The sequence below is a fragment of the Phoenix dactylifera genome, chromosome 17 (genome assembly GCF_051530095.1).
Source record: "Phoenix dactylifera cultivar Ajwa chromosome 17, Ajwa_hap1_PhDact_Kaust_v1.1, whole genome shotgun sequence".
Classification (NCBI taxonomy): Eukaryota; Viridiplantae; Streptophyta; class Magnoliopsida; order Arecales; family Arecaceae; genus Phoenix; species Phoenix dactylifera.
Genome location: NC_143206.1, coordinates 219,429 through 246,981, shown reverse-complemented (window position 1 = coordinate 246,981; position 27,553 = coordinate 219,429). Strand labels below are relative to the sequence as shown.

The following is a 27,553-nucleotide window of genomic DNA, read 5'->3' as shown; positions in this document are numbered from 1 at the left end:
TTCATGTACCCAAGGAGGAGGCTGCCTTTTTATCAAGGACAAAGTATGAACATTTGCAACAGTAACAGTGACCCAATTAGTAATAACAAATTGCTGCAATAGAGCTTCATTAGACAGATAAATGTAAAATTAACCACTAAATTTTGTTTAGTTTTAAACAACATATTACCCCTTTCACAGAAAACGTGATCATGATGGAAAGATGATGGCTGCCCTACAAATAAAAAGATATTACAACTCACAGATGATGCAAACCATGAGAGCAATCTTTTAGGCCCCTCATGGAAGCACAACCAACCTCATATTTCAACACCAACTTTACAAGGCAGACCTGCCATTCTTCCTCAATGTACAACGGAAAATTGGAAAGACTGAACCAACCTGCATATATAACTACTTCAACTTTAGAGACTGTAAGGCAACAAGCCGAGCCATATGTGGGTGAGAGCAGGCCAGCACAGTATGCTCACAAGATGTGTCAAGGCTGGCTAACACCATGATTGTTGTTTGCATCGTTCTCCCAAGCTCCATTCCCAAACACTTCTTCAATCACATTACAGGTTGACAAAAAATCATCTTTCCCTGCACCACGGTTGTAAATGATATCCCATGTTTTTGGGTCACAATGACCATCAAAGAACTCATGATCTGTCATATCGCTTGTACCATCATTCCTGTACTCCTCAAGCAGGTTATCATGGTCCTCAATCAGACTATGCTGCATGTCGAGATTGTCTGCTGCACCACCACAAGAGTCAGCCCCATTCTGCTGCCCCTCAAAGGACATGCATGAATCATCCCGAACATCTTGCTCCACACCATTCTGCAAATTCTTGTCAATAAGCTGCACTGTAGGACAAAAGTTTGATTTATTACTGACACATCTTTCAGAAACACCACAGAGTCCTTCCTCATTCTTATCAGCAATGGGATAGTCCTCACACTCATCTTCATCATCAACATCTTCATTGATGTCTGTTGCTTCAGGGCCATCTTTACCACAAGCAGGATCACCTTGATTTGCAAGAGATTCCACTACAGAATCTTCTTCATCTTCCTCTGTTGTTGCAAACTCACCATCATCACTTTCTTGCCATTCATCATTGTCACTGTCCACATTCAATGGGTCTGACCTGTTCTGTTCAGCCCTCTTCCGAAGCATGAATACATTGAAGTAATAACTAACTAGCTCTTTACTGTTTCGAGAGGGTAACACCTGAGGTAGATGGTTCCAAAAGTTCTTACCTAATGATGCAGGATTAATAAGGACAACGTCTTGGAACAACTGTTCCTCCTCTTCAGTCCATTTCTTAGCCACATCCTCTCCCATGTCATCGAAACCTAACTCTTCAAACCTGTCCTGCCCCAACATTCTCCTAAGCTTTTCTCTTGCTTCTATAACATGCTGTCTCACACATTGGATGGAACCCTCATCCAGGCAGCTACAATCTGTCTTACAGTGCACAGCTCTAATTTCCGAAGCCAAAGAGTCAGAACAGGGCATTGGCATGACACAAGTTCCAACCCATTTATCACTATCATCTTCATCAATCATATGAGGAACAGCTGATGATGAACATGTCCTAGAGGTCAAAGGTGATGAAACACAATCATCTGAATCTTTAAAAGAATTCCTAAAATCTCGTGATCTCCACTCTGGAATATCAGCTTGATGATTTGGTCCAACAGCAACAGGCTTTCGAGGAGGGTAGTCAAAAAGAGGTGAATAGAGCTCTTCTACTTGATGGAACCCTTGTGCTGTTTGGTATTCTTCAAAATAACTAGGAAGAAAATGGACACTAACACCTGAGTCCAAATTTGTTACTTCTTCACTTCTACTACATATGATCCATGGCATGAGGCTGCTGGTTGCCTCTTTAGCAGAATCCTCAGGAACAGCAGCAACCTCTTCATTCTCTAAGTCCCTGTCAGAATCAACTGAAAGTAAAGGTGTCGGTCATAAACCTCTCCTCACTCCATTTACCATCTTAAACATGTCTGGATAAATTTCCTCAAAAGAGTATGATCATATAAGTGTTACATATGAAAATCGAAAATAACTATAAATACCTGAAGTAGGTAGTTTCTCACAGGTATTAAAAGGAATTTCTGGAAAAGAATCCAATTGTTTGTTTTGGTCTACTTGTTTCGGGCGCTTGCTTCCATCTCGGTAAGCTTCATCATCACACACAGGCCGTTTGCTATGGCCTGACATGACAACTTCACTGGTGCTACCTGACACCCCCAACATAATGGAGGTATCTCCCAGAGCAGGTGCAAAGTTATCATTTGTAGCATCAGCGCTCCTGTTCTCATATTCCTTGTTCGTAACAACAGAGATCGCAGTACTGGAATCACCTCCTACCCTCAATTCACCTCGAGTTTTGCTGAAGACATTCTCCCTTCCTCCATCTTTATATCAGAATAATGTTAGAAACTAAGCTAATCATTCCCTCAATCTTGCAAGGAAAAGTTTAGTTTAATTTACCTGAAGTTAGTGATTTCTGCGGAATACCTCTAAATGAAGAAATTTCCTCAAAAGAAGCAACTTGTCCATCATAATCAAATTGTCTCAGGTCTTCGTAAGCCAGCTGGTTAGGGTCAATGTCAGCAAAAGGATGTTTGTTATGCTTAAACACCATGTTTGACCTGCAAGATTAACAAATTTATGAAGTTTACATGGTTCAAGACAAAGAATTGCAGAAATTTAGATACCCATCTTCACTACAGAATAGAGAAGACAAATCTCCCAAAGGGACTCAACTCAAGCAATACATTTCTTCATTTCCAAAAAGGAAAATATGGAGACTTGTTTGACATCATATGGACTTCACATAAGTTAAACTATTTCAATTGATGAATACTAAAATAGAAATGGGGCATGGACAAATCCTGAGGGGCATGACCTGAAATTTCTTAAGATTTCCATATTTGAATTGATTGCGAAATATAGGTTTTCCACTTTTGTTTTTGTTTCTGAAGGGCAGGAGGATATTTTTACGTTAAGAAATATGTACAAGATCATTATCTAAATAAATTCTGGTATTAATGCTCACTTTTCCAAAGATATACTTCCATCTTGTCGCTCTATGAATGCTTAAGAGGAACAGGAAAAAAGAGAAAAGAAACTTAAAACCCAATTAATTGAGCTCAATCAAATACCTTTTCCTCCTTTTTTGGCACATAGTCCCCTTTCCTATTTCATTTTCAGGATTCTTCTTACCCATGTTTCAGCTACAAGATTTAAAGATGATTTTTTTCCCTTTCTTTCTAAAAGTATGGATCCTACACTAATTATATTTCGTTGAGCATCAAGAAGAAGATGTTTAAAGTAGTTATATTTTTAATTTTGATTTATATTGCAAATGAATGCAATAATAATTCCTTGGTGCCGTTATACAGAGACCAACGTTGATTGGGACGATCTGATTTATGCATACGATTTTACCATATTCATGTTTATATAGATTCCTCTTTTTAATATATAAACATTTAACTTTTATTTAAGATGCTTATTTTTTGTTTTATCAAATGACTTTAAGAAAGATAATACTCTTTTCTTTAGAAAAATTGGTCCAGTATAATACTTGTTCCTGGTCGTCTATGGTCTCCAACATGTATAATGATTTGTTCATTTTGGTAGTTGACATGACAAAGCAACATTTCATGGCAAATTATGTGTTTAGCGTATCATTGTGGAATAATTGCCAATGCTTCACCCACTAGCTTCTCTTGTATATATGTCCTAATTAATCATTCAAAATTCATAGAATAATTATCCAGGGTAATAAATTTCATTTATTTAGAACACCTCATATGTATCCTATTAATACTTTTGTAGTGCCAAATCTAATTGGGGTGAAGTCCGTAACTGATTAGTGCAATGAAAAGCAATGCATATGAAGCAAAAATCATGTCTCCTGTCCAACCTAATGTAATCCTGGCTCCAAACCAGCAAATCAACAATGTTAAACCAATGGGCCAAGGGCATTCACTAAAGTTATTGCCCCATAATTCTATTCCCATAGTCATCAGACAACAATTAACTAGCTTTTTTAGCTATCAATTGTCATTCCATAAGGTCCACAATGGGTTCCACAGAATTTCCTAATACATCTCCATCTCAAGCAGTAGACTGCCTGTGTATTGCACTCTTGTTTTGTCACTGGGTTGTTAAGAATCACGAGTGACGCCTGACTAGCAGAATTGAAACGTTTAATTTTTGGAAGTAGAGATGCAAGTGTTTCATACACAAAATGCAAGGTGTCATAGAAAACTTAATCACAAATCAAATCTTGACATGCCATTTATGATTTGCTCTACACAAATGCCTTGAGAACAAGAAGAAGAAGAAGAGGAAGAAGAAGAAGAAGAAGAAGAAGGGTTCACATTAGCAGAACAAGAAAAAGTGGGTTAAAAACAGCTGGCTGCAGCTGGAGACAGGAGAAGCTTGTTGCACAACCCTAGAGCTGCCATGAGTTCCTCTTTTCCCCCCTATCCCTAACTGGTGAAGTCACTTAATAAATCTCTCAACACTTTCTTTTTAATTGTGAAGCTTTGATCAGCTTTGATGAATGGCTTTGATCTATTACTGCAGAAGTTCAATAGATTAATCAAGGTGTGTCTTGCCTTGTCCCTCAACAAGGAACACACCTTTGCACCTATCTGTGCGCCTCTCTAAACAGGCTCACCTCAACACAAGCAAAGCACTTGGGGTGGGCTTTGCCTGCATTTTGCACCTAGGCACGTCTTTCGAAACACTGCCTTAACAAAAGGTTTATAATTTCATGAACAAAAAGGTTCTAACACCATTCATTTTCAACTCTTAACTTGTAATGTAGGAGAACACGATGTAGGCTAGCAAGGAAATAACTGCAATCTTGAAAGTCATTTGACGAACTAACCAATAGGCAAATAAAGAATTCTTAAACACGATCATTTAGGTTGGCATTAAGCGAGAACCTCAATCAATCAACTTCTAATAATGGGAGCAAACCAACCTAATCTCACTAATAAAAGACCATTAACTTGCAACAGTTCTAACTTCATAAATCTTGTTCAACAGTCAATGAGTATTTGAAAGAAAAAAACAAATCATCAATCACAGCAAGCTTCACCAAATCATTTTCCCAATTCATCTAGATATTTCTATATCTTCTTTTCTTTTTTCAAGACCTTTAAATGCGATTTTAGAATTTCTTCATGTCATCATTTATATTCCAGATTTCATGAACATGAAAAACTTTTTAATAGTTCTCCCATCACGATATTCCCTATAAATACCACTGTTGCATTCCTCCATTCCCTCTTCAAATAAAGTTTAGAAAAGTAATAATAAGGTAAAGCAAAAGGAATGAAAACAGAGAGAAAACCATGTGATTACTACAATAAAAAGACACTTCGAATCTCATGAATGTTCTAGAAATACTGTCAATTTTGTTTCAAGGAGTTCTTCACATGACAAACAATAAGTTTTCTTTTTTTCTTACATATTTATTATCTCTACCCCCCTAAACCAACTACCTCATCTATCTCATGAATCCAATCAAACCTAATCAAGGAAATCATGCTGACTAATAAATTTCATTCCTAAGAAAGATTAACTTCATTGGTCCAATTCAGATTCCATCTCTCAGATATATCTTCCTTTTACATCCTAGCCACTGGAAATCCAATTTATTTGTTTCCTAAAAAAAAGGAGCTATAAATGGTTCACATTTAGAATGCGCATCTCATGTGCAGCTCCCATATGTGTCCAAGCAAAACATGCCATATCTATGATATTTTTTTCCCTTAACACTTTTTTAACAATTTTAACATTCAACTAGACTCTAAGTGTGTTCTTAGTTCAAGGTGATGGGGTAACAAGGCCCACCAACTCACCTTACCATGCCAAATGGCCTTTTGAGAACTTGGGCATTAGGACTATAAGAGGGACAAAACAGGAAATAAAGAAAAATCAGTATGCATTCAACGCTTCTCCTCTCTTTTAACTCGACCGTTTGAAAAGCTGAATAATTCTAGACCACTAGAAAGGCAAAAGAAGTTTATTCTACTATTACTGTCATTCCCCCCATGTTGTACTACTTAAATAAAGGACTTTTTGATTGTCTGTATGTTTCACTAGAACAGATTTCCACAAAGCATGATTCTTTGTAAAATAGGGAGAGACCTGTTTTTCATAAAATTTATTTTCAGGTTTTATGACTTGTCAATTTTGACAAAACAGGTTTTATGGAAAGCAACCAAAGAATCATTTTTTTTTGTAAGATTCATTCATTTTGAGTATTTTTTCTAATAAAACTTGCTGACCAAACAGTCCTTAAGCTACCTTCTGCATGTAAGAAAACAACTTAAAGATTTATTTTTCCATTTCATCCAACTCTATGTCTATTATTTTTTTAAATGTTGTGCCACCATTAGTTCAGTCTGGAAAAAAATGGTATATCTCCTTCCTTTTTGTATGTGTACTCCCTCTTAGCTGTCCCTTTCTAAAGAAAGAGAAAGGTAGATCAACCAAAAGTGCAAGCATATATAATAATTCACATAATGAGAAATAACTAACCAATTTTGAAATACATCAATGGATCATATTTGTACTTTTATTTTAATTTTACATTTTACTTCTGCTCACATTTTATTGTTTTACTTTCATTTTCAGCATGGACATTTTGAATTTTCTCTTTTAATCTTCTATTTTATGTTATTTTATAATATTGCCAATGCCAGACCCAAGTCTAGATGAGAAGGATGGATACTTTATTTTGACAACTAGTTGCAAAAATATGTCAAACTATGCAACCATTCAAAACTTGATATGTATCAATATTAGGGCAATAGTTATTAAAACCGGGCCAGAGACCGACCCAGCCAAGGGGCCAGATCGTTGGGTCACTGTTCCAACCATCAGGTCATGTGGTGGAACCGGGTTTACAATAAAACAAATTAAAAATTCAAAATATAGAATAATTAGATATAATGTACACAAATATATAATCATTGATATTTTTTAAATTTAAATACCACTCTTTTTATCATATGTATCTACATTCTAAACTACCCTATAATTGCAGCATAACCAAAATCATGATTTTTTTTAAAAAATATTAAAAAAATATTTACAATGTAAAATATTCAAAATCCTTTAATTATTTTAGATAATGAAATTTTGGAAATAACCTAAAGAATAAAATGGGGCATATTTGTTTTCTTCATTTTTTACTGAAGAGAAAGAACTAAATGTTGAAAAGACCTGGATGCAAGCAATGTCGGACTTCATTTTCTACAAGAAATGCAAATAATGTGGTTTCTACGTATTTTATAGAATTCGTGCATTTACACCGAATATTGAGATCTCTTTAGTCGAAGCACAATCAAAATCATAAATTTTTTAAAAAAATATTAAAAATTATGTACAAAAATGTAAAAAATAAAAGTATTCGATATCTTTTAATTATTTAAATAATAAAATTTGAAAATAGCCTAAAAATAAAATGAAGCAAAGTTATTTACTTTATTTTCTTCTAAAGAGAAAAAGAAAAGGCTTAGATGCAAGTAATGTCTCACTTTATTTCCCTACAAGAAAATATTAAATGCAAGTAATGTGGCTTCTATCTATTTTAAAGAATATGTGCATCTACATGAAGTACCAAGATCAATTACATTATATCGTGATACTAAATTTCTCTCACTTTTAGCACCCTTTAGAGAAGACATAAGTTAGAATCTTCAAATTCATATTATCCACAAAATGATGGTTAAACTAAAGTTGCTAATTGAAGCTTGGAAAATTTATTATGGAATTTAGTTGGAGAAAAGTCCAAAAATGGGATCTTATATTACCATAATGTCATAGACGTGGCTATAGACTCGTCGCAAGAGGTGGCGGCATGGGCATGGCACAATGCAATGGAGGATCTTGTGTGCGCCAAAAGGTGCAATGCTCCTCAACACTTTGGAACTACTCGGGTCACCATTGGGTGGATGCCTTGCTGGGGTATTAAGGGGAGCAATGTTCAGACGTGGTGCAACATGACCATGGCATGATATCAAGAGACTCGAGAAGCTTGATATTTGGCATGGTGATCTATCACCAAGACGTGCTCTTCATGGATTTAAGGAGAAGCATAGTGCTTTAGACACGGTCCCGACTCCCCAAGACCCGTAGAACATAGGCCCACATGGCAAAATCGTGGGGCAAGGCAGTGCCACGCCCGAATGGTCCTGCATGGAGGCATTCAGGGCAATGTTGGTCAAACAAGCTGGCCACATTGCACGGAGGAGATTTCCATGAGGTCTATCGTCCAGGTATTGTCCAAGCTACCCTATGCATTCCTGATCTCTGTGATGGAGCACAAAAGTGACAAGGGACTAGCCAAGCAAGGGTTTGACATACCCTACCAAGCAAGTCTCATGAGCATTGCAAGACGATGTCTCATGCAGATGCACGTGTTCACTTAGCTGTGGAGCATAAGTATGGCTGAAGGAATATTGATCAGAATATTATGCCTTATAGCTGGGCCAACAAGCAAGGACAACCAAGAGGGTCGTGTAAAGGAGAGGACAATGTGGTGCAAGAATTGTTCCGGTCAAATAAATTTACTTGATGGGCAAACTTTGATGCCAGTGTCATGGCAATGCGCTATGATGTGCGAGTCGGACATGGACCAAGAATGTTGGGTACAGCCATGGATCTTGAGCATTGTGTCAGAGCACAATAATGTGCAAACAAGCCATGAACATTGTCGAGCAATATGGCCATGGATGGAAAGGCATGATAAGGATGAAAGATCAGGATCATGGTACAAGAGCAATGTGGGGAAGCTTGGGTAGTGGAACCCAAGAGGGCTCAAACATGCACGATCAAACGTAGCTTTGAGAGGTTACGGGGCATGTAAGCTTAGTGGTCCTGCTAGGTGACACTAGACGATAGTTTGCCTTTAGCCTCATACATAGCTATAGTGTTGCATGGCCGTGTAACATGGATTTGGTCTATGTAACTTGGAAAGGCGTTGCATGGTCATGTAACGTGGCCTTTGCCGACTTCACTTTAAAAAAAATCCAAAAATAAAGGCCAAAGCCACTTCTTTTTTTGAAACAAGGACTCCACCCCTATTCCAATGCATCTCCTCCCTCCCTCAGCCTATCTCTCTATCCACCGCCCTCACCCTCTCTCCTTTCCTCTCTCCGCTTCTCCCTCTCCCCCTCCCTCCACCTCTCTCTCTCTGCTGCCCTCTCGCTCTCTGCCTTCCTCTCTTTTCCTCTCTTCCCTTCTCCCTCTCTCCCGCCCTCACCGGTTTCTCGTATTAGGTGGCAAAACTGAGCCGGTCTACCCCCAGTACGACTCAATATGCCCCAAACTAGGTGGTTCAGGATGGTACCACCAACCTTGGTGGCTGGTGGATTAGTGGTATGGTAGATATGTCGTGGCACAGAAGCACACTACTGGGAATCATGATATCTTGGGTTAGCAATACTTGGCTTGTGGGACAAAGCCATGAAACTGGCACAGAGGTGCCAAGTTGCGAAGCACTCCTAGAAAGAGTCTATACTCCGACACAGATGCGCAAAAGCATTGTGGTCAACCCAAGGGGTCAAGTTTACTTACAGGCACTCAAGGGTATCACATCTGTTCAGTTTGATAGTGTCCTGGCAAGGGCATAAAGGTGCATGATTGGTTGTGTGGCTAGATTGTTATATGTTTATATGCATGTCCACCAGGACCCAAAAGCGTTGGCCTTGGTGTGTGGCATGCTAGGGTGCCACACGATTATTTAGCACCCTGTGACAAGAAGCAGAATTTGTTTTTAACTACTCTGGGAATCAAACTACTCAAACGAATCCAATTGTGGTGGTTCCAAGAGCGCCTATGGAAAATTCTAATGCTAGCACTTACAAGATGATTGATGAGCAATTTGCATGATAAGGGTCCAACGTTGAAAGTTCAAGTGCCAAATACAAGGCTGAGAAATATAAGCATAGAAGATTTCAAATATTTGAAGTTGGTGCTTTGATGATGATACATCTCAGGAAAGAGAGATTTCTGATAGGAACATGCAACAAGCTTGAACAAAAAAAAAAAGATCAGACCTTTCAAAGTTTGAAGAAAATTAATGATAATGCATATGTTATTGATCCAGTAGGTATGGATATCTCAATTGCAGATATGTACAAGTATTATGAAAAGGAGATGTAGCAGATTTGTACAAGTACCATGAAAAGGAGACGCAACCCGAACAAAGTGAAGAATCGATGCAATAGAGTCCAGGAAAACCAAGGACTTCAACTCCATTGTTAGAAGGACAGGTGTCAAATCCAATTTGAGCCAGGATAGGAGTAGTGTTTAGTAGCATAGTCAATTTGGCTTCAATAAGTATGCATGAAAGAGTGGTACAGGATAAAAAAAGTACATGGTGGATATGGTTTTAGTGACAGGAATTTAACGAGATTCAATTATTGAGTTTACAGTGGCTTATGATCAAGCAACTTCAAATACATATATTAAGAGAAAAGATGAATATTTTGTAACCTTTAAGAGTGGACAAAATTATCCCAAACACATTACATTCATACAGAAATAAGAGATCAACAAGCAAATTTTTAAGGTGCTATCAAAGAAAAGCTTCGCCACACATCCTAAAATAATAGTATCAGACATACATACTAAGTGTAAAAGGAAAAAGATAAAACTAATAAATGCCTATACCTAATGATAACACAGTGGAATTTAAAAGGGGAAAACATTACATCTTTAGAGCGAATCTATTAAAGGAGAAAAGCTGAAACTTAAGAACTGAACTAAATATGCGCATAAGCTGGACGATTATATTAAAAGACTCTGCAAAAATGTTTCTAGAGAGTCGGAAGACAAAAGATATGCACATAAAGGAACTTAGTAGTGGAATAATGAGACACAAAAGGCAGTTAAGGTAAGGATTTGCTTTAGCAAATGGCAAAAACAAAGGATGCCTTTTGGTAACAACAGCTAGTGGAACAGAGGAGAGAGAAGCTCTGGGGAAACTCCTAACGGCTAGTTTCCTGCCGAAGAACTGTTCAGCGGTGTCAACGCTGGTCTAGGCGAAGGGGTACTCCGGCGTCGCGGGAGGCCGGCTGTCCATCCGGGTGGCAGGACAAGCGACGGGATCCAAGCAAACAGCTCGGCGTCCCCCAGGGCCACCCCCCCACTCACCATCTTCTTCCTTGCAGGGCGCCCGATGGATCGGAAGGGGAAGCAACCAGCGGGGACGACAACGGAGGGAGCGGCGAGAGGCAACGGTAAGGGTTCCAGCGCCTGGACGAGGCCGGGGCTGTGGGTGACTCAATGGCCCACGGCCGCGGAGGTGGAGCAGCTGAGCCGCTGCTTCCCGGAAGTGTTGGTTCTTCCGGAGGAGCCGATTGAGGTGGCTCGGCTCGAGTGGGAAGGGCGGGCGGCGGTGGTCCGTAGCTTCGGCCGCCGTGTCCCAGCCGAGTGGGTGGCGAAGGATGTCGCCGCTCGATCTAAGCTGAAGGAGGTGGTAGCCGTCCCGCTCGTGGACGGCTACCTGGCCCTGAGGTTCCGGTCGACGGAGGACCGAGACCGAGCACTGAGCGAAGGCCCGTGGGTGGTGGCCGGGCAACTCCTCGCCATGACCCCATGGGTTCCCGATTTCGAACCCGGGGAGGAGGCCGTGCAAACGGCAATGGTGTGGCTCTGCCTGCCTCGTCTGCCGCCGGAATACTGGTCGACGTCGACCATCCTCCACATCGCCGCTCGAGCGGGCCGGCCGGTCGCTGTGGACGGCGTCACAGAGCAACAGCAGGCGATGGGGTTCGCCCGGGTGAAGGTGGTGGTCGACACCATCAAACCCCTGTTACCGGGCGTGTTGATCCAGGGGAAGACGAAGGTGAGATGGCAGCCCTTCGTCTTCGAAAATGCCCCGGCTTTGTGCTCCCGGTGCGGGCGGATGGGTCACCAGGCAGCGGCTTGCCGCTTTCCGACGACCACTAGCGCCGAGAGGGGTTCGGCTTCGGCTTCGGCAGAGGTGGACCCGAGGGGCGGGCCTGCTCAACAGTCTCCGGGCGTCGGGGAGGAGGTACAGGGACCGATCTACGGTCCCTGAATGGTGGCGACACGGCGGAGACTCCCGCGAGAGAATCGGCCGCCGCGGCCGGGGGAGATGACCGAGCCGCACTCGGGGCCTGGGTCGTCTTCGACTCGGCCGCCGTCTCCGGCGGCTCGCCCAACTACGCCGGTGTCCCCGGCGGACACCGACGGCTGGCAGAAGCCAGCGAAGGTGGCACGCCGCCGGTCACCGCTGGCCGTTGGGGGGGACGAGCACCCGGAGCCCCCCTTCGGCCCCCTTCAGGTGAACTCGGCCGATGATCTCCTGGCCGAGTCAGGGGACCCGGAGCCGAGTCGGCGACTCGGCAAGGCCCCAGTGCGGGCCGATCCGAAGCCTAGCCGGGCGGCCGCGGCCCGAGCCCAAATCCAGAAGCGGCCCAGGCCGCCGGCGGGCCTTGGCCCACTTGGGGATCCCGGCCAGGGGGCCCAGCTGGCCCACATGCTTGTGGGCCGAGGGAACTTGAATGGGCCGGCCCAGCGCACCCGGGCCCACAAGGCCGGGCGCTGAGGTCGCGGGCCAGTGGGCGGCCCAGGGCGCGCCCCGCGACGTTGGCACGGCTCACGCCGTCGACGCGCCCCGCGCCGTTGCCGCGCCACGCGCCATCGGCGCGCCGAGACCTGGGGACGCGCCGGGCGCTGAGATCGCGCCCGACGCTGTGGTCACGCGGGCCCAGCGAAGCTTGGGCCCGTGCGAGGATGCGCGCGGCCGACGGGCCGCGCGGACTGCTGAGGAACCGCAGGCTCTGGGCCTTCAGGCCCAGCCCGCGATTGTCTCCTTGGGCCAAGTTCCAGCAGGCCCAATCAGCTTCGGGCCGGGGGAGTCGTGCTGAACTTGCGTTGCAGGGCCAGAGCGAGGAACCAGCTGGGCCATTTCGGTACAGCCCTCCTTATCGGGGAGCTGATTTGGAGCTAGTACCCCCCGTGCACGATGGCCATGCCCTTCTCTCTTTGGGCGAGATGAGTGAGGTACAGCCATGGGACGTGCAGGTGGGCACTGACCTTGGTGGAGTTTTCCGGTTTGGCCCGCGGGTGAGTAGGGGGAGGCTACCTCCAGCAGGAGTGGGGCCAGGGACCACCTCGTGCCGCTTCCGGAGGGGAGTCAGGCTGCACCGCTGATGCCAGGAGGGGGCACGGACCACACGACTGCTGTGCAGCGTATCAGGGCAGCAGCCATGCAGGTCGTATCTGATGAGCAGCGGGAGGGCCCAGGTAGCGCGCTTGAGGCTGGCCCCGCATCCCAGGGGGAGGATGGGTCTGAGGCCGACTACGTGGACTGTGATCCGTGAGGGTCCTAGCCTGGAATTGTAGGGGGGCGGCCAAGCCGTCCTTCATATCTTCCTTCAAACGGTTAGTGCAAGTTCCTTGTCCGGAGATCTGCTTCCTTAGTGAGACCCGACTATCTGGTGAGGAGCTTGTACATTTGAGACAGCGCCTGGGGAGAGACTGGGAGACATACACAGTCGATTCCCGGAGGCTGTCGGGAGGTATCCTGCTCCTGTGGAGGCGAGGGGTGGCGACCTTTGATGTCTTCCACAATTACCCCCAACAGGTAGTTATGGTTGTATCGACACCTGATGCTGCTCCGTGGGTTTTGTGTGGGGTGTATGCGAGCACGGATTACAGGATCAGGATAGTCCTCTGGCAGGAGATCACCAGTCTCATCGCCCAGGGTGTCCCGACAGTTGTAGTTGGTGACTTCAATTGCATCTTGAGTTTGGTTGACAAGAGGGGAGGGGTAGCCTTCATGGATAGAGTGGACAGGAGGAAGTTTCGCGATTTTGTGTCGCGTACTGGCCTGGTGGACTTAGGGTTCTCTGGACCTCAGTTTACGTAGTGCAATAATCAGCTCGGCAGTGCTAGGGTTTGGGAGCGTCTAGATAGGGCCTTTGCGTCCCCGGACTGGATCCTCCATTTTTCTACCTGCAGGGTTAGTCACTTACCTCGGATCGCCTCGGACCACTGCCCCCTGCTGATTTCCACATCATCGGGACCTAGTCATCACAGCCCCTTCCGCTTTGAGAAGGTTTGGCTATCGTACCCCCAGTCCTGGGATATTGTCCATGATGCATGGCGCATCCCGGTGCGTGGAGATGCTATGCACCGGGTGTCGCACAAACTAGAGTTGGCCAAGAGGCGTCTCCGGCGATGGAACCGCGAGGTTGCGGGCGATATCTTCCGGAGAGTAGAGGGGGTAGAGACTGCGATCACTGAGTTGCAGAGGAAAGAAGATCTAGAAGGTGCGCTCTCGGTGGATGACATGGGTGACCTTCGGGGGCTTCTAGCGACTCACCACTCACTACTACGGCAGCACGAGATCTTCTGGCGACAGAAATCTTGAGTTCAGTGGGTATGTGAGGGTGACCGCAACACTAGTTTCTTCCACCGGACTACGATTATCCGGAGGCAGCGGAGCACGATCCATTCGCTGCGAGACGGGTCTGGACATCGGGTGGAAGGTGAGCCTTCCATTCGACAGATCCTGCTGGATTTCTTCCGCGCCAGATGGACGAAGGATGAGGATTCCGGCGACAGAGACCACCCTCCGAGGGTGGATGCGAGAATCAAGGATGATGAGAACGCAGCCTTAGTCCGACCGGTGTCGACACAGGAGGTACGTGAGGCAGTCTGGGCTTTGGCTCCAGACAAGGCCCCGGGACCGGACGAGTTCCCCCCGTTCTTTGTCCGACAGTACTGAGGTATCATTCGGACAGCGGTGGTAGAGGCTATTCAGTGCTTCTTCTCTCAGGCGGTGATGCCGGAGGATTGGAAGGCTACCTTCATCATACTCATTCCGAAGCGTCAGGAGGCGGCGGAGCCCTGTCACTTCAGACCCATCAGTTTGTGCACAACCTTGTATAAGGTTGTGGCCAGAATAATGGTCCATAGGATGAAGCCCCTTCTGCCTGGCATCAGTCAGAAGCAGGGGTAGGGCTGTCAACGGGCCGAGCTGCTCGGGCTCGGCTCGGGCCCGGCTCGGTAAAAGCCCGGCTCGAGCTCGGCTCGTTAGTCAAACGAGCCCGAGCCCGAGCCCAAAATGAGGCCCGTTTAAATCTGAGCCCCAGCCCGAGCTCGAGCCCGAGCAGCTCGCGAGCCCAAAAGAGGGCTCCAAAATTGAATTGGATTGGTTTGAGTTCGGACTTAGCCCGTTAACCCAAACCCAATCCGTTAATCACTTAATCCTTCCCTCCCACAGTCCCACGGTCCCACCTCCTCTTTCTTTCTTTTTTTTTCTCTTCTCCTTTCGGACCTTTCTTCTGGGTTTCTCCAGAAGCGTCCGGGTGTCCGGTGTCCCTCCCCTCCCCTCTTCCGGATGTCCCTCCCCTCCTCCCCTCCGGGTGTCCCTCCCCTCCCCTCTCGCCTTCCTCCTCCGCCGCCGATGCCTCGCTGCCTCCCTCCGCCGCCGATGCCGAGCTCGGTTCCGGAGGTTTCGATCGGAGACTGGATAGGGTTGTCCCTCCCCCTCTTTCTTCTCCGTTTCTCCCTCTCTCTTTTCCCCTCTTTGCCGACTCCTCCACCGGCGACGGCGGCGAGACTGCGACAGAGGAGGGGAGTCCCTCGCACGGGATGGTCGGGCCGCGGCCGGCGACGCCCGCGGCCGAGCCCGCGGCGCCCGTGGCGTCCTCGGCCGTGCCTGCGGCAGAAGCCCGTGCCGGCGGTGCTCGCGGCCGAAGCCGGCGGCTGCCGCACGCGACGAGGTGAGTCATTCTTCTCTTTTTTTTATTATTTCTTTCTTTCTATCCTTCTTTCTTCTCTTCTTCTTCTTTTCTTTCTTTCCTTCCTTCATTCTTCTCCGACGAACCGTCGGAACCGAGCTCGGCTGGCGGCTGCTCGTTCTTCTCTCCGACGGTCGACGGAGACAGGAACGAGGATGAGGATGGGGCGGGCTCGGGCTCGGGCTCGGGCAAACGAGCTTCACGAGCCCAAGCCCGAGCCTAAGCTGTGCCGCCCGAGCCCGAGCCCGAGCCCAATACTGGGCTCGGTACCGAGCCCGAGCCCGAGCCCGAGCCGGAGAGTTGGTGAAACGAGCCGAGCCGAGCCTGCGGAGGCTCGGGCTCGGCTCGGCTCGTTAACAGCCCTAAGCAGGGGGCATTTATAGCTGGCAGAAATATTTTCCATAATGTTCTGCTGGCCCAGGAGATGATGTGGAATCTTCAGCGAGCATCGAAGCGATGTAGCTTAATGACTATTAAGCTGGATATGGAGAGAGCTTACGACAGGATCAGATGGAGATTTCTTCAGCAAGCACTGGAGGCATACGGGTTCCACAGGCGATGGATCGGTTGGGTCCTGGGGTATGTCAGGGGGCCAAAGTTTTCTATCTTGGTCAACGGCACACCTTCACCTTTCTTCGAATCCACCATGGGGCTGCATCAAGGATGCCCTCTATCACCTTATTTGTTTATTCTTTGTGCTGACATTTTGTCTCGTGATTTGCAGAGGGTGTGCCCGCAGGGAGCTGGAGGCCTATGTCCCTGCCCTAGGGGCTAGTCCTCTTTCTCACTTACTTTTCGCTGACGATTGTCTTCTTTTGGCCAAGGCGCAGGTTTCTGATGCATGGGTCCTTCATAGGGTGGTAGTGGATTACTGCATGGCGTCAGATCAGAGAGTTAACTTCCAAAAGTCAGCTGTTCACTTCAGCCCGAGCACGGAAAGCAGGGTCAGACAGGAGATTCAAGGAATTCTGCAGATACCTGAGCAGGAGGAGACATTGACCTACCTGGAAATTCCCATCACAGGCCGCAGACTACGGGTGGCAGAGTGCTCCAGCCTGGTGCAGCGGGTAGAGAACAGGTTGGAGGAATGGAGAACGGCTTCCCTGTCTATGATGGGGAGACTGACCTTGATCAGATCGGTGTTGGGGTCCATACCAGTATACCTCATGGCCAACACCGTGGTTCCGAAGACGACCTTGCTGAGGGTCGAGCGACTGCTGCGATGCTTCCTCTGGGAGTCACACGGCGGAGGCCGCGGGGTGCATTTGGTGGCCTGGGAGCATGTCTGCCGACCTATCAGTGAGAGCGATCTCGGGGTGCAATCCCTACTGGAGCGGCGCGAGGTTTTCACTGCTCGGCATGCAGCTCGGTTCCTGCTAGAGCCACACGGGCTATGGAGTCAGGTGATAACGACCAGATATAGCCGCGAGGGCTCAGAGGTGGCATGGAGTGGGCGGCGAGTCTCTTTCATGTGGCGTGAGATTGGGAGGTACTTGCCGACAGTGTCGGCAAACACCAGGTGGCTGATTGGCGATGGGCGGAGTATTAATGTGACTGCGGACCCATGGGTGGATACCGCCCCACTAAGATGCTGGCCGACCATGATCGATGCTAAGGCAGTGGAGGGGTTGCGGGTCTTCGATCTTCTTGCCCCGGAAGAGTCAGCATGGGATGACGCCAAGCTACGACAGTTGTTTGGAGGATACCTAGCTGAGAGGATCCGGTCCCTTCCGGTGCCAGGTTGTGGGGGGCCTGATGTCAGGATTTGGGGGACCTCTTGCCGGTCCAGTGTCAGACTGGGAGACCTCGCCGGTGTTATCCAGCAGGAGCATGAGCCGAGGCAGGACTGCACTTGGATCTGGAGGTCAGAACTTCACCCGAGGGCGGCACTCTTCCTATGGAAGGTGGAGTGGGACAGCCTTCCGACGAAAGCAGTGCTGAGCAGACGAGGCTGGGGGATCCCAGCGAAGTGCGGGACATGCAGTGTTGAGGAGTCGATCGACCACATGCTCTTCCAGTGTACGTGGGCAAGGTCGGCATGGCTGTGGGCAGGGTTCCCGCAGGGGGTCTGGTGTGGGAGGCTTCAGTTTTTACAGATAATGCAGCAATGGTTGGCCCGCCCTCGGACATGTCAGGAAGCTATTTGAGCGACCTGCACAGCACATCAGATCTGGCTGGCAAGGAACGCCCGCACCTTCGGTGAGCACAAGATGTCACCGAGGTTTGTAGCGGAGTTCGCGCGAGTACAGGCATTGGAGATCAGACCTTCTTCAGATGGACCTCTAATAGCTCGGAACACCTGAAGCACTGGCTCTTATCGAAATTAACCTTTTGGCCTGTGGCCCAGATTCCTGATTCCGCTGGTTGTGAGACAATATGCTGGGTAATAAGCCCAAGCAAGAGCAAACAGAATCTTCAGCTCGCTCGCCATTTTTGAGTTCGGAGGGCTAAATCAAAAATGTTGAATTGTCACTTCTTATTTAATCATTCCCCTAGTCGTTAAGGTTCCCTCTCTGCTCCGGCAGCTCCTCAGATGGTGTTCTTCACCTGAGAACCCCCACCTCCGAGTTTTCTCAAGGTCAACTTCGACGGATTGGTTCTGGATAGAGGCGCGCGAGGTGGTGCGGGTTTTGTGATACGGGATCCGCACTCCAGAGTGGTGGCAGCAGGTAGCTGTCAGTTGTTCGGCACGTCGGTTTCCAGGGCAGAGCTACGAGCTGCCTGGGCGGGTCTTCGATATGCGAGGCAGGTATTGCAGGCTGGCTCGATTGTCTTGGAGGGCGACTCGGCCACAGTTATCAGTTGAATCTAGGAGGGGCTGAAGGGTGAGGGCACAGACCACCCCTTGGTTCAGGATATAGGGATGATGTGTGGGGTTGGGGTGGCCGTCCAGGCCAAACATGTATTCGGAGAAGCTAATGGGGCAGCCGATTGGGTGGCTGCCTTCGCGGCTCATCATTCAGGGTACACCCTCTGGGTGGGAGAGGGGGAGCTGCCACTGGTTCTCCGTGAGTTAATGTTTTTTTTACTTTATTGGGTATATTTGTACACGTATTGTATGAAAACCCGTTTTCAGCCAAAAAAAAGCAAAAACAAAGATTTTGAAAGATATAAAATACTAAGAAGGATGTTGACATGATTATAAATAGTGCTAAATATGTAGCATATAATAATAGGTTAGGTTTTAAGAGATGTGCGAATGAAATTTATAGAATATCCAATATAGAGGAAAGGAATTATAAAGATTTCGATGAAGATATATGCATTAAGAATAAGGACAATAGTATATTGGTGAAAAATGAGAAAAGAAAGATGAAGATGTCATATTCAAAACTTGTTAGGCGAGGATTCTACCAAAGAAATGTTTATTATAGAGAAAATTAAAGAGACGTCAGGGTTAAATTTGTACAAAACATAGAGCTAAGGTCACGGCTTTGAAAAGGATACATAAAGGATAAGTCATTTGTGCCAGGTAAAGTACCTATTGAGCTTTGGAAAGTTATAGGATATCAGAACCTAGTTTACTAATTTAATGAGATTTAACAACTAAGGCAATGCCCATTGATCAAAAAAACATTTTTGCACCCATGTATAAGTATAAAGGTGATGTACAAAATTGCTCTAGTTATTGAGGAGTTAAACTTATAAGGGACTCTACGGAGTTATTTAAAAAAAAAAAGATAGAAACTTGAACAAAGATTGAGGAAAATGAAATAATCTCAAAGAACCAATTTGGATTTGTACTTTAAAAGATCAACATAGAGTATCTTCTTGAAGATTCTACATATTGTCAAGCAAGCCATCCTAATTTGTTTGGTGAATGGGATGCCTCATGCTCCAACACCTAGGATGGTGGGCGCCCCGTCCTATTCAGGTTCATTTTCTGACTCATCCAATCCTGACACTCGGGACGATAGGATGCCCGCCATCCCAACCAGTATTTAAAATCTTAATAATCTTACTTATGCAATTAATTTAAAAATAGAGAAAATGAGACTTGGAGAAAACTTATCTAAACTGGCAAGTGTTCAAGTATTCCAAAGTATCTAACACGGCAATCTTAAAAAACTGGAATATATGGAAAATATTAGTATTTTTTTAGTAGAAGACTAATAGTTTTTTCTTGTTGAATGATTAATGCCTATCTAGCAGCAAAAAAAAGGCCAATTGCTTGGACACTCGACCATGCACTAATCTGAATCACTGTCACACTCAGAACCAGATAGGTTCCTGACCCATGTGAATTGGATAAGGTCCCAACCAAGGTTCGCCGTATCGACCGCCGACGTACCGGTGCAGTCCGGTACCGGTACGGTATCGGTACCGAACCAAGCCAAACCGGTATCGTACCGAAAGTGCCACAGCGTGCGGCACTTAGCGCGTGGCTTTAGCCACGCGCTGTCTTCCATGAAGAACACCCTGTACCGGTGCGAACCGAGCCGGTTCGCACCGGTATAGGCCATGAACCAATCCGTTCTAATCCAGATTGGGTCGGTACTGATTTCAATAGCCGTACCGTACCGATGCCTACGGTACGGGCTGAACCGACCGGTACCGGTCGGTTCAGTAGACCATGATTCAAACCAAAGAGCAGGAAGACTATTGGTAGAGTCAAACAAACAGTTATTCAGATCTCCCATTCTACCATCAACTTATTTTTAATTTTAAGTCTTTTCTGTTAAAAATCAGAGTCATCACCGGTCCTTGCTCTGCCCAAAACTTTAGCCTCCAAACTCCCTTCCACCCTAAGCGCTCAACACCTCAAGAACATTTGCATTCTTTCCTTCACAGCAAAACACCCATGACATGTCGAACACACATATCTGGATAGTGAGCCTCATTTATCTAAAAATGCAATAAGTTTCAGTTCTCTCTATAATCCCATCCAATTCATTGCTTGAAATTATATGAACTTTATAATGGTCTCATCAATGCTTTGTTGATACAAGTTAACATCTCCTTCAGAGTAGGTCTGCTGTACCGACCATACCGACGTACCGATGGGCACCAGTACGGTACCGGTACCCTACCGAACCGATACTATACCAGTTCGGCTGGTTCAGGCAAAAGCCAAAAAAATTTGAGGTCGGTACGAGCCGATCGGTACGGGCCGGTACCGGGCCGGTACGGAGCCGGTACGGGGCCGGTACCGATTGCGAATAGTCGGAACCGAAAAATATAGCTGTATCGTACCAGTTCCATCCGGTACCGATACGTACCGGCCCGTACCGACCCATATCGATCGGTACGGCAGACCATAGTCCCAACTATTAGTTAACATCACTTAAAAAACCCCTTGCTACCTCATGTTAGCTCTTGGGAACCCTTCGAGTTGATGCGAGGATTCAACACCTCTTACTCATCCCCCTTCATCACAAGCTAAGAAGATACATGGTGGAAAAAACCAGAGAAAGGAGAGAGAAAGGCTTGCTACTTGGAGTGTGCATGATGAAAGCCCCTTGAGGAAGATATGAAGATCCATTCTTCCCTCCTCTTTCCTTTAGGGCTATCCTTTTTCCCTTTTTTGCTTTCATGGTTTAATCAAGCTAAGAAGGATAAGAGGTAGAACCCTCTCTCTCATTCCTTGAGGTTTCGATGATTTGCGCCAGCATAGGGCTTCACACGAGATGGAGGTGTGTCATGGTGTCCCATCATATCTAGAGTGTCATGTCATGAATCTGTATGGATATGGAAAAATCTCAACTCAAATAAGCCTTAATCCCACATACTAGTGGGGTCTGCTACCTGAATCCTTTTTCTTTATTTTGCTTAGTTTAAGGCCACTCTTTCTAAAAGATGTCGAGATATCAAGTCCTTCTTTACTACATCCCATGTAATTTTTGCCTACCTATACCCCTCTTTCCTTCTACACGTATCAAATCATTCCTTCTACATGTGGGGGCATGGCAGAAAACCCAAAAATTGCCATATCCAAGAAATATAATTTTTAGGGCTTTGAGAAGGAAGGGTAACCATCAACAGTACATATTATCATTAAGGATATACATATGTATATGCTAGAGAATTAAAAAGCATTAAGAGCTGCTATGATTTTACTACGACATTTCTAGTTACAATAGGCTTGCACCAAGGATCCTAGGTCCATATCTTTTGGCATTAGTTATAGGTGAACTTATTACTAATATTCAAAAAGATGTATCATGCTATAAATTCTTTGAAGGCATTATAGTGATGAAAATAAAAGTGAATTAAGTGCTAAGATGGATTTATGGGGGAAAAAAAGCTTCAAAAGACAAGTTGTTACAAGATCAACAAAACAAAGAAAATATATAGAATGTTGTCTTTATGAAAATAGAAATAGATATGAGATTATAACTAAGATTAATCAATAAGAGATACTGCAAAATGATAGCTTCTCTTATTTGGGATCTATTATAAAAATAATATAATGACAAATAAAGATATATGTTATAAAACTAAAACTGATTGGATGGTGTAAAGAAGTGCTTCTAGGGTATGTTGTGATCTATGCAGAAATAGACAATTTAAAGGAAAGTTTTGTAGAACGACTAGGTCTATAACATTATATGGCTTAAAATGTTGGCAATAAAAAAGATTTAATAAAACAAATTTAGCAAAAATGTGAACATGAAGATGGATATGTGGTAAAACTAAAAAGGGTGGATTGAGAGATGACTTTATTTGTAGATTCAAAGGAGTTCCACAAAATAAGGGCAACGTGATGGAAAATTGATTCAGATAGTATTGGTGGCATGCTCAACAAAATTCAAAGATATCATTATGGATGGACACAGGGAGAAAAGAGGAATTTCCATTATGCTGAAGTATGTAAGAAAGGGGAAAACCTAATATATCACAAAAGGACATTGTGAGAAAAGAAATGGAAAATCTAGAAACAACACTAGAGGTGGTTCTAAACAAGAATGATTGGTGAGAATCCATAAAGAAGACCCCAAAATAGTCGGGTTAAGACCTAATGGTTATGGTTATGGCTATTTTGAACTTTTCTTCTGATCTACTTGATACTTTTTTTATTTACTTTTTAGTACAGTTTTTTATTTTCTGGTGTTGCCTTATATCTCCTTTTAGTATCTCATTACTCGACCATTTAGAGGCTATTATATACATCCAAGATCTGTTTTCCTCTATCCGCTTACATCCCTCATGCCTTCTCCCATCTTCCTTCTATAACAAAATCACTCAATCCATTTCAGCACTCTTCTGTGTATATTCATGTAACAATGCCAATAAATGTGGGCTGCACTCTTTACTTTTAAAATATTCAAATCTGGATAATTAACCATTTTAAGCTTTTTAAAAAAAAATAATTATATTGCTTAATACGACTTACATTAAATATGATAAACTCATGATTGCATATTTCATATAACGCCTCTAATATCCTAACTAATGAATCCACCATTTACTTCAACTATACATCTTAAGGGTCTATTTAGATGATTGAGCTGAAAATCTTATTAGATTCGTGGATTGGGCCAATACAACCAGCAAAATTATAGGATTACAGGCTGAGCTAGGCCTATATTCATAAGTATCCACAAGTAGCTTAGCCTGTAATCTTATAATTTTGCTGGTTGTATTGGCCTAATCTACAAATCCAATAGGATATTTAGCCCATTCCTATTTATTTGGGCACAAAAATTCATTTGGAAATACAAAATTATACATTTCACAATTTTTTATACCTAATACATTAATATAATTCATTTTGCATGATGATTTTTAATATAACGATATTAAAAAATACATATTGGTTATACAAAAATAGTTATGATCATTAATTTTAATTGCAATCAAGCCATCCAAAACGATTGTTTGAATGGTTTTACTAAAAAGTAAGGTCCAAGAAGATAACATAACCTATATCTATTAATAAATGAAACAATGCATTAACCAATGAAAAACAAACGTACCACAAGCAAACCGAAAATTTCTGTTTTAGCATTGTTTTAAAAGATTTTAGGCGGAAGCAGGGTGCCCAAGGGATTACTTAGTGCTTAGGCACTAAGCGGATGCTGGGAGTTGGAGGCGGTCCGTTGAATTAAAAATATATAAAAATTAATAAATATGAGGAGATCTATTGGAAATTCAGAAGATAGTACTAGCCTACTAAATGTTGTGGTATATCAATGACCAAATCTGAAAGTAGGACCAAATCAAAAGCATTCTTTTGAACATTATAATGAGCTAAACTTAAAAAAAGGGACAATATTGAAGAATGGCATTTTTCTTTTGTTTCCTTGTTGGAGCAGCAAAGGTTAAAATCCTTGGCGAACCACCACCAGTAGCTGTGGCGGCAGCACCACTAACAGCAATGGATATGACAGCACCAGCAGAAGCAATAGTGGCGGCAGTAGCACCGCCAGCAATAGCAGCAACTATTGTTTACAACTCCAGCTACAGTCATTCCTATTGAGAACAACCTTCCACGGTCTACAATGGTGAGCTAGAATAGCAACACCATGTGTAGGGTTCCCACCTCCATCCAACCCACCGTCACTATTATTGTGAGCAACCCGAAATAAAAGAAAAAAGAAGATGAGTAGGTAAAGAAGGAAAGGAGGATAGGAAAACATCAGCTTAGCTGATTACTAATTGCCAAGCATCAAATCCATCTTTGGTGAAGTCCAAACCGCTAGTCCATTTTTTTCTCATCATCTTAAGCTTTAGGCCTTAGGATTTGCCTCAATAAAAGCTATGTTCAAAAGGTATTAGGTTGGCATATGTATTAAGCTAATTGGTCGGATAGCAGGTTAACAACAAAGAATTGACCCAAGCTAATCCAACCCAAACCCAAGCACTTGACTTAATCTCGTTCATCAAGCATAGATGTGCACCTAAGCACCTGCCAAGTGACAGGCTGTTTATTTGTCATGCCCAGGGCCAGCTGGGAATATGAGGACCCAATCCACCTTAGGTGACCGCATAGGCGAGCGTCTGGACCACTTTTTAAAACAATAAGTTTCATTAAATTTCCTAATGGGTTAATACAGGGAACAAGTTTAGGCTACCACTAGTGGCAACTAGAACACCAGAATAAACAAAGATTGGGGGAAAGCGGTTTCAAGGTTGCTGCCCCCCATGTGTCGCACTATTCACTGTGTGAGTTAAAGAACAATACACAAGGGGGCATTGATCCTACAACTGCCCCTCTTATCTCCCTATGTTCTTAGGTTGCAGTCACCATATACAATGACAGAAAACCTTTCCTTAATACAAACCAATACCGTCCCATTATATTTTCTAAAAATTCATCTCTCATTTCCTCCAAAGTTTACCATATACAACATCAGAAAAGTCAATTCCATTCAATCATCTAGTATGCAAGATTACAAACATATGTACCATCTAAACATACCAAGAAAACGTTTCATATAGCCTGTCCTTCTCAAGCACTAAAATGTCAAGCAACTAGAATGCATTAGGAAGCATTCCAAAGGAGAAAAGCAAACCACTATGAATCAATTAGCACCTCCATCACAATAAGGTGGTGACCTTTTTTGGAAAATGGGAAGGGGTAGCCAATCCCCACAAAATTTATAAAAATAATAAATTTAAATTAGTGTAGGTAGGACACAAACCAAGGTCACTAGTATCCAACACCCAATGACTTTACAAACTAAACCAATTGGACCCACCAACTAATTGCTGGCAAATACTTCTAATTGTAAGTGTCATGTATCACAAAAGCAAAAGAGGCATGGATCAGCAAACGATACTTTATCTCCAAATTGTAGCAAAAGAAACACTACAAGCAAGGGAAATACTCCAGCATCGAATTTGTCTAGGGTAGGCACTCCGATGTAACTCCATCCTATAACGAAGCTGATACATCATCGACCACCAACTTAACAACACATAATTTCCAAATAATGGACATCAACATAAACCATACAAAATAGAATCCTAATCTTAGGATGGTCTATGATGCCAAAATAGAGCAATTTATCAATTCCAAATACCTTTAACAATGCTTATGCAGATTGATCAAATTGCAATACCCATCTACAAGGCATTATTTCGCTATTTTCCTGCTGATTTCCAAAAGAGTCTATATCAATACTATTTATACCGTAATGCATATAATGATTAAAAGTAAATATCTAAACACTTTAACCATTTATCAATTAGAGAGTACGAATGGTGTTTGTGTAATCCGGAGCAAAATAAGACAGCCAGATTAACAGTGACAAGAAAAAAGAATTTCCAAATGCCGGTTGAAGGTGGAAAAAATACAAAACATCGAAAATAAAAGAAAGAACCATTCTTTGCCCACCTTTTTTCTTATTGCTGCTAAATTCTCCAATCCAGTTCCAGATTCCTTTCCAATTCCACCACCGGATTTTGAAATCCAGCTGCCTTCGGTCTGACCCCCTCATCCTCTCTCAATCATTATCAAATTTTTCCCTTTATATTCGTTGCCCCAGATCAATTTTAGGATTGGGTTTCGAAATGTTTGCCTCCATATCTCATTCTAACCTAGTTCTGGATCTCTAAATCTAATTGTCCCGAAATATCGATTAATACACGTACGTGCATCGTTCCCCTCCATCTATTTATCCCGACCCCTCTTTCCATAGGATTTTGAGCACGTAACAGATAGATCCAAGAACAAACAACGCGAAATCCTCATCCAAGTGGAAGATCGAAGGCTTAAATCCAACCAGATAGTAAAATTCAGGCATGAATCTAACAAAAGCAAGAAACTTAGATGGATCCAGGCACAGGACCATGGAAATCCACTGATAAGATTAGGGTTAGGGTTAAAGAACTTACCAGAGATGATCGGGACGCCGGAGTCGATGATCCGAAGGGTCAAAGTAGAGATCGAAGCACCGGAGCCTAAATGTTGCAAGCTTGGGGACGGGGAAGGGGGAGGGGGAGGGGGAGGGGGTAAACGGAGGTTGCTTGGATGAGACCGATCACCGGGGGTCGGCGTGAGGAGACTCGTGGGGTTACGACCGTCGAGGCACGAGGCTAGGGCTGCGAAGGAACCGAACCCACTGGCTAATGATTGGAGAGCTGCGGCTCGTGTAAGCTAAATAAACAAGCGAAGCTCCGATTGCACCCTGACTCATCGTGGAAGGTGGCGGTGGCTCCGGCTGGGTCAGATCCATGTCCAATGGAGGCCGGGGTAGATTGGCCAATTTGTCAAATTTAACAAATGGTATGGAAACACAAAACCCAGCGGAAAATTTATCAACCGGGTAATGCAATCCGATAAGTATAGCTAGTGCACACGATGATGATCTTTTGAGGATAATAATCTACCCAATAATAGAGTCGCATGGTAGATTGAAGAAAAAACAAAAATAACTTTCACAAAATATTAGAAAATAAAATTAGAAATTTTATAGTTACACGATTCTAAAAACTTTTCAACCGCCGCATACTTATGGAAAACTCTTCCCATAAGCATGCAAAGCATCTCATCATGATATCATCACTAGACAACGAAAATAATTTAAATAACATTTAAATTCTAATTAAATGATAAAATTACAAGTCTTACAAAATTAATAATATTCCAAAATCTTGCATCAATTCTAAAATAAAATCTAGTCTAAATAAAGATGTCAAAATCTTGTCTCTAATCGCTCTCCCACGATAAATTTCCAAGTTGAGCTAATTCTTCGGATCTATAAAAATAGTAAAAAGTTGTATAATGAGCTAGAAAGCCTGATAAGTAATGAATACCCTAACTAGACAATTCATATAATAACATAAAATATAAATA

General features: G+C 44.1%; 3 protein-coding genes across 5 annotated transcripts; 2 read left to right on the top strand and 1 right to left on the bottom strand.

Moving 5' to 3' along the window:
- Window positions 1-80: 80 nt before the first annotated feature.
- Window positions 81-26,947, bottom strand: LOC103696583 (uncharacterized). 3 transcript variants are annotated; one of them, XM_039117737.2, is made up of 5 exons: window positions 26,593-26,832; window positions 25,779-25,847; window positions 2,489-2,649; window positions 2,071-2,412; window positions 81-1,938 (listed from the first exon to the last, which is right to left on the bottom strand). In XM_039117737.2, the coding sequence occupies exons 3-5, from the start codon at window positions 2,640-2,642 to the stop codon at window positions 479-481; spliced, it is 1,956 nt and encodes a 651-aa protein (XP_038973665.1). In that variant the 5' UTR covers window positions 2,643-2,649; window positions 25,779-25,847; window positions 26,593-26,832; the 3' UTR covers window positions 81-478. The 3 variants fall into 3 exon arrangements, with proteins under 3 accessions (XP_038973665.1, XP_038973664.1, XP_008776476.1); XM_039117736.2 differs by having other exon boundaries at window positions 25,779-25,850; window positions 26,593-26,828; XM_008778254.4 differs by lacking the exon at window positions 25,779-25,847 and having other exon boundaries at window positions 26,593-26,947.
- LOC148699568 (uncharacterized) lies at window positions 11,214-12,098 on the top strand. The gene has a single exon (XM_088713778.1). It carries the CDS (start codon window positions 11,214-11,216, stop codon window positions 12,096-12,098), a length of 885 nt encoding a protein of 294 aa, XP_088569904.1.
- LOC148699567 (uncharacterized) lies at window positions 13,656-14,438 on the top strand. The gene is made up of 2 exons (XM_088713777.1): window positions 13,656-13,930; window positions 14,027-14,438. Exons 1-2 carry the CDS (start codon window positions 13,656-13,658, stop codon window positions 14,436-14,438), a joined length of 687 nt encoding a protein of 228 aa, XP_088569903.1.
- Window positions 26,948-27,553: the final 606 nt, after the last annotated feature.